The 6,908-nt window shown below is 41.8% G+C and overlaps 2 protein-coding genes across 2 annotated transcripts; one reads left to right on the top strand and one right to left on the bottom strand.

Annotated features, from left to right (window-relative positions):
• Positions 1-900: 900 nt before the first annotated feature.
• Positions 901-3,899, bottom strand: LOC118504517 (tRNA modification GTPase GTPBP3, mitochondrial). Its single transcript, XM_036039049.1, has 3 exons — positions 3,607-3,899; positions 2,970-3,146; positions 901-2,892 (listed from the first exon to the last, which is right to left on the bottom strand). The coding sequence occupies exons 1-3, from the start codon at positions 3,710-3,712 to the stop codon at positions 1,691-1,693; spliced, it is 1,485 nt and encodes a 494-aa protein (XP_035894942.1). The 5' UTR covers positions 3,713-3,899; the 3' UTR covers positions 901-1,690.
• Positions 3,900-5,485: 1,586 nt separating this feature from the next.
• LOC118504515 lies at positions 5,486-6,829 on the top strand. The gene is made up of 3 exons (XM_036039047.1): positions 5,486-6,089; positions 6,151-6,563; positions 6,636-6,829. The coding sequence occupies exons 1-3, from the start codon at positions 5,934-5,936 to the stop codon at positions 6,802-6,804; spliced, it is 738 nt and encodes a 245-aa protein (XP_035894940.1). The 5' UTR covers positions 5,486-5,933; the 3' UTR covers positions 6,805-6,829.
• Positions 6,830-6,908: the final 79 nt, after the last annotated feature.

The following is a 6,908-nucleotide window of genomic DNA, read 5'->3' as shown; positions in this document are numbered from 1 at the left end:
GGAAAAGGAAAAACGCTGAGGAAAAACAAAAAACAAAAATAGATCATCCTTCGCACGTGACCAACGGTCGAAAACGGGGTACGCCGGCGTACCAAACTCACCAGGTGCGATGGAGGGATTTATGTGTACGTGTATCGGACCGGCTGCAGTAGCGCCGAACCGAGCGCTCCTACCCAGAATGTCTCCATGCATGGTGGTGGTGGTGGTGTTTCCGGCTGATCATGTTCTTGGCAGGATAAATCGAGTTTCGGTAGATAGTTTTCCTTCCCAATACACAATCACTTGTTCGATCGTACAGAGAAAGAAAGAGAACCCTTAAGTCGCACGTATTGGAGCACAGTCCGAAGATTTCTCTGGTGGTACGTGGTAGGAAGACTGAGTAGTGGAGGGTTTTGTACTGAAACAAAATACTAAGTTTGTGCAATACGTCCGGCGAATGCACTTTGGCAGTAAATAATTTCATATTTCAACACGTGTTCTGGGAAAGTTTCTTGCCATTCATCCATCCATCCATTCACGGTTTTTTTTTCTTGTTCGTTGCAGCTCACACATCGAGAGAAAGTTTTTGAAAAATTTGGTATTGCAGTTTTTGCTTCACTCTCTTAACGACTTTGAACGGGGTATAAGAAACATGTCGAAGATTAACGTTTCAAGGGATCATTTTCGAGCACGGGTATGTGGTACGCTTCTTAGTAGGATGGTGTGATGAACCTGGCTCTGCATAGAAACTGCAGATAAAATCTGTGTAAAACATTCCAACAGCAATGAAAACATCATACGCGAATTTATAGTTTTATATGTTCCTAGATCCTAGACCTTCTAGATTTTTTTGGTAAAGAGATGTACTGAAAATGCTTAGCTTTTTGGAAACTTGGAAGCAAGAATCAAGAGTCTCTTGGATAGGCTCGGAAAGTAAGCATGTCAGCCCTTTAATGCACTTGTCAATACTAATAAATTAATCAGGGAAACCGGGTCAATAATTGTGCTTGTCTGTAAATGTTTTAAAGCACTCCTGCAACATACTTCAACCGTTTGTAAGTAGGTACACGTGTCATAGCTATGCCACAAGGCATTTCAAAATTGATTATGCTCGAAGATTTCTACCAAAATTCGTACATCTCATCAAACGTTATCTCGGTTCGCCGTAGGAAATATCTCCCCACTGCTGTCCCATAAATTTCCCTCGTAAAATAGTTTCAAGCAGTAAGACTAGACTGTTATTCTTGAACCCCAAAAAAAACAAAACATTTAACCAAAACTAATCAAAACGTCTTCTGCTACAGGAGTTCAGTTATAACATTATCTGATGCGTTTGATATCCTTCTGCTTTAATGCCGTAATGTTAACCCTGTGCTGTCGTGTTGAAGCATGTTATGACGGTTTATCTTCCGGCAATCGATGCTCCGCCCTGCCATTCGTATGCCCTAGCCAATTGCGTTGGTAAGATCAAACGTTGGCCTCGTTTCGTACACACGTGTTCCGAGAACTACCTAGAAACAACGGCAAAAGGGCAAACTTTAACGCACTACCTCACTATGTCTGAACTTGATATCCTTCTCCTGTCAGAGCCAGCCAGAGCTGTAAGCCAAGCATAGCCTTAAGGTAAGACTAATTGCATGGAAAGCAAAGCTTCTCCGTCGTTCTTCGAAACAATAATAATAAAATGTACCCCAACACGGGTATTATTTCTTTATTTTCCTATGCAAAATGTGCTAAATATGACATCGAGTATTTCCTCCGTTTCGACTGTGCCCGTTATCTTCCCAATGCAACGCACGGCATTACGCAAATGATGCGTAACGATGGCTAGATCTCGGTCCGATCCCGAAGTTTCTTTGAAATAGTCCCGAAAACGTTCCAGGCACGTTAAACACTGCTTTAGATGGGAGCGATGGCGCTCCTGGCTTATAGTAGGGCTTTCCACGGAAGGATTTCCACACAGCTGCTCCAGACGAACCTTTAAACGTTCCATTAGCTCCGCTAATCCAGCCTCACTCTCGCAGGACAAGCAACTTAAGGTGGAATTGTTTTTCAACCGTTCAAGCGTAACTTTGTCCAATAAATCACATTTGTTGAGAACTATCAATGTACGGGACATCAACTGCTTTTCAATCCCGAGCGCTTGTATGTATTCCTCGATGAAAGCATCCACCTTATCGATGGGTCCGATGCGAGAAGCGTCCACTACTAACAATAGTAGATCGGCACACTCTACGTACGTCCGTGCACGTGCAATACCTTCACATTCTACCACATCATCCGTGTCCGCCCGAAGTCCGGCAGTATCGGCAAGTATGACAGGATACCCGGCAATGTCGTAATGCGATTCTAAGATATCTCTTGTCGTTCCCGCAATACTCGTAACGATCGAAACGTTGCGCTGGCTGAGCAGATTGATTAAGCTACTTTTGCCCACATTTGGCGCTCCAACGATTGCCGTTCGAACGCCGTTTCGAAGCCGTTCGCCACGCCGATTGTCGTTAAGATGCACCTTCAGTTCATCGATTATTGCTTCAATCTTCTGCACAGCGCCGTTCAGCACATCATCGTCGACGTCTTGGTCCTCGGAAAAATCGACATAAGCCTCAATGCTAGCGATAGCGGCGACTAGCCGAGTGCGCATCGAGTTGTAAAAACACGCCAGCTGACCATTCGCTTGCCGCAGTGCTTGCTTTCGTTGTGCTTCTGTTTCGGCGTGTATTAAATCCGCTAAGCCTTCCACTTCCGTTAGATCCATTTTGCCGGCGTAGAATGCGCGTTTAGTAAATTCGCCCGGTTCGGCTACCCTGGTGTCTGGGAACGAGGCCAAACTGTCGTACATGGCGGAAACTATTGCCGTACCTCCGTGCACATGAAACTCAACCGTATCCTCTCCAGTGAAGCTGTTTGGACCTGCAACAGGAAGCAGTAACATCAAATCTTCATCACCTGTGGGGAGTGGCTTGTAGTTTTAAATTGTAAATAATTACCAGGGAACCAGAGCAACAGTCCTCGATCTATCATTTCATTCGTGCCGCCATGAAAAATGTTGGCTAGCAAGGCTCGGCGGGGCTCTGGAAACGGTTTTAGGCGAGTCTTTTTATTGATGATGGATCGTGACGCCGAACCGGACACACGTATTATTGCTACTCCACATTTTCCGAAACCTAGAATTAAATACAATATTACAAACTTTAGTTGAAGCAAATACGTTTTGAAAACAAATGCTGCATATTAGTCTAAGGAAAATGATGCGAACAATCACTAAGACAGCTGGCACATACAGCTGCTAGCCACCTACAAAATAATCGAAAAAAAGTTTTGTTACATAAGTTGACGATTTGGAACTTTTTTTTTCTGTTCTTGCTTCATTTAATCACAAGTGTTTGTTTATTTTTAAATAAATTTCTTATTTAAATAACGGACGCAGCACTTTCAAATTTAATTTTGACAGCAGGCACTTCGACAGAAATGGTACTTGGGAAACAGCTGATCATAAAGTAAACAAATCAATCAACACAACACCGGCAAGCATCCTTGCACGAAGTACTTCTTTTTTAAATAATTAATAAACAAAACTACGATGTCTCTTGCTGCTCCAGGATAATTGCTTCGCAAATTGCTTACCTGATGATAATCCGAAGATTGTGGAGCTATGTCGTAGTGCTTGCCTCATCATGAAATAATTCTGCTGTTTAGTAAACAGAGTGCAATACAAACGAGCACCCAACATGATGCGTTGTTTCTCGGGTCAAAACGAATGTTCTTTGAATTAAACTATTCTGTTGTATTATAGTGACCAGGGTAATACTTCGTTTTGAAGAACTAGATAATAAACACATTCGTAAACAAAACACAAACTGCAAAGTGTATGTTTAGGGAGGTCTGTACATTTTGACAGAAGCGAACGATTCGTTAATTTGACATTAAATTACCCATTGAATGTAATTTGGTTAATTTGTCGATGCTGTTACTATGTTTTAAAACCAACAAAAGTATTATTTGTAGTTTTACTCCAATTCAAATTTTTTTTCATAAAGAAGGAAGCAAAAATTGTCAGTCTTGTCGGAAGTTTACACCAAAAACATTACCACAGGCTATCTTCCGACACTAATTAGTACCGAGTGTGACGCACAGGTGGCGCTCGCCACGAGCGTTTGAACGCAAGCATTTCGTCGGTTAAAAATATTTAAAGCTTGATGTTACCAGCTTTACTTGTTGAATGATTTTTTAATTTATTCGAGACATAGTTCATGTAGTAAATAGTCCTACAAGCGTAGTGTAATGTGTTGCTTCACATCAATAACTACGTTTACTTCAATGAAAATCATTAATGTTTTACTGGTATAGAACATTGTAATACAGCGAACATAATTCCGATTCGATCTAAATTCACAAATTTCACAAAGAATATCAATGCAATTATTACACATTTGATTAACACATCATTGCAAACGAATATCACATCAATCTCGATGTTTTTATTGAGCTGTTATGGGTCCCACATAACCAAAAAGCGATATCCGACCTTACTACGACCTATATACGGAGTCGTATATGTAGACTTATATGTACACTTACAGCAGTAATTAACAGACTTCGTGGATGAAAAAAAAGCGTGCCATAATTATAACAAACAAACCATAAATGTGAAATGTTTCATTCACGGTCCCGAAATTTTTCAACTGAGTTTTGAAACGTTTCATCCAACCACTTTTGAAATGAAATAAATCAACAATTTAAATTATTCGTTCAAAATTTTTTAGACTTTTATTCGTTGACTTTCGACAAGTTTTTTGACACAACAATCGAACACATCGAAGCTATGCTTTTTCTCCTTCTTACACACGTTGCGCGGGCAAGACACCGTCGAAAGAATAAAAAACAATACCTACATTTCATGGTAATTTTCACCGACTAGAACTAGAAGAAGAAGCGATATGGTCTTCTACGTCGATGGCAGATGTATCGTCGATGGCAGATTCAACCGCATCTAAAAATAAATGAGAATATCAGCACATGAATCACAATTTCATCTCATCCTAGAGGACAAATAGAAGAAGGACTAAAACTTCCCATGAACAGTGTGGTCAAAGGTTGACACTCCGACAGAATCGCACTGTTCTCTGAGTGCTGCTAATTGCCTTTTCCTTCTATACAAAATGCCACTCTTTTTCCAGTAACGTGCGTAATTTTCGTGTGACATTTCACTACAAACAATTGAAAAACAAGATCATAGTTAATTAAGTCAAAAATGCACTTTTATAAACAACAAAACCTACACCACGCAATATGCACCAAAGCACGCCTACAATTGTCAATTGACGAAGCAAAAGTTTTCAAAGCATTCTTCGATAAATAAAAAAGGCAACTGAACGAATTGGGAAAAAAAATCGAAGCTGATGAAATCATTCAAAAATCAGTTAAAAGGTGAAACATTTCCAGTCATTTCAGAAATATTTCAACAATTTATTTTTCTCCCATAATTTTTTTTTGCCGACATGAGATAAAATAGCACATCTCGGAACCAATTTCCCTTTAAGACCACAAAGTCGGATAGTCAGTACAAGCTAAAATCTACCGACTTATATCAGACTTTGTGGTCGTAAGGAGGTTATGTGGGGTGGGATGATAGATTTCGTTTTAATTTTCATCTCAAAGTTCTATTGCTTCGTCTTCCCTTCACAATTCAGTTCCCTTTTTCATAAGTCTTGTCCACGCTTTTCACCATATCGTCGTCCGTGTCACTACTATTAATGGGCACTTTCATCCAATCAAACAACTGCTAATTTCCACACATTTCCGGACGAGTGCTTGAATGGTGGTACGCTACATGACGGCAACACATGCGCCTGTTCCCCGCGTGCCTCCAACTGGTCAATGTCTTTGGCACACTTTCGTCGAATATGGCCCAGTAGTGCTTGTTCTGCGATCTGGAACCACCGAAAGCCAAAATGCGTTTACCATCGGTACTGTTTTGCTGTCTCCTGTTCATAGTGGCCAGCGTTGCGTCCGATCGTTCGGATCAGCCGGTGAATAACAGTTCATTGAAAACACTTTCCAGACAGGAGCGTAAGGTTCTTCTATTCCCAATCTTGACTACGCTGCAGGTAGGTTCCAGCCCTGATTGATTGCGGAACTCTAAAGCTAAGGTCGATTTTGTTTCGGCAGGTCAGCATCTGTACCGCAACCGATGGACGGTTATACGCACCGAAGGCGAAATATCCGGCCCGTAAGTTGGGCATTAATCTTGGGTTCCAGCAAAACTTTAACCTTCCGTTCCGGTTGCTGGAATTCTACAAACCACCTACCTGGGCACGAGCGATCGCTGGCATCATACGGGGACAGTTTCCATCAACCTCTGTAGTGATGGCTCGTGGTTGGAAACGGTCGACCGATCACCAATCGTTGGCGCTTAGTGCTGGACAGTTGTACACGTACGTGGAAGATTTTCTGCACGTGTTTGGATACGAAAGGGACTGTCTGCTGAAGAGTGTCTGTGAGCTAGCACACAGTCCATTCGATCGTTCCGAGCAGCAGGAGCAGCAGGACTTTATGACCGAAGTGGTGCACTTGCTTTTGAGGTGAGAAGGTCCTGGAAGACGCGTTGGTAGAATGATTAACTTCACTGTGTCACGTGTGTTCTCACTTTACAGCCCATCGGTACACGAATCGTTTGCCGAGGATGAGCTGGAACAGAAACGGGCGTACGAGATGGCCGAACGACTCGGTGCCAGTGGCGCTAACTGTGATCTTATCTACGATCGATGCCATCGGTCGGTGTTGAGTGATTTTTCCAACTTGCTAGACGTTTCTGAAAGCTGATCGAGAGCCATAGCTTATCGTAACGTACGATTCTATACTTCTTATTGAGCACGAAGCTTGTCGTGTGACTGTATTGATCTGTAAATAAATATTTATTTAACTAC

The sequence above is a fragment of the Anopheles stephensi genome, chromosome 2, assembly GCF_013141755.1.
Source record: "Anopheles stephensi strain Indian chromosome 2, UCI_ANSTEP_V1.0, whole genome shotgun sequence".
Classification (NCBI taxonomy): domain Eukaryota; kingdom Metazoa; phylum Arthropoda; class Insecta; order Diptera; family Culicidae; genus Anopheles; species Anopheles stephensi.
The sequence above is the reverse complement of the archived record's forward strand: the minus strand, read 5'-3'. Positions and strand labels throughout refer to the sequence as shown.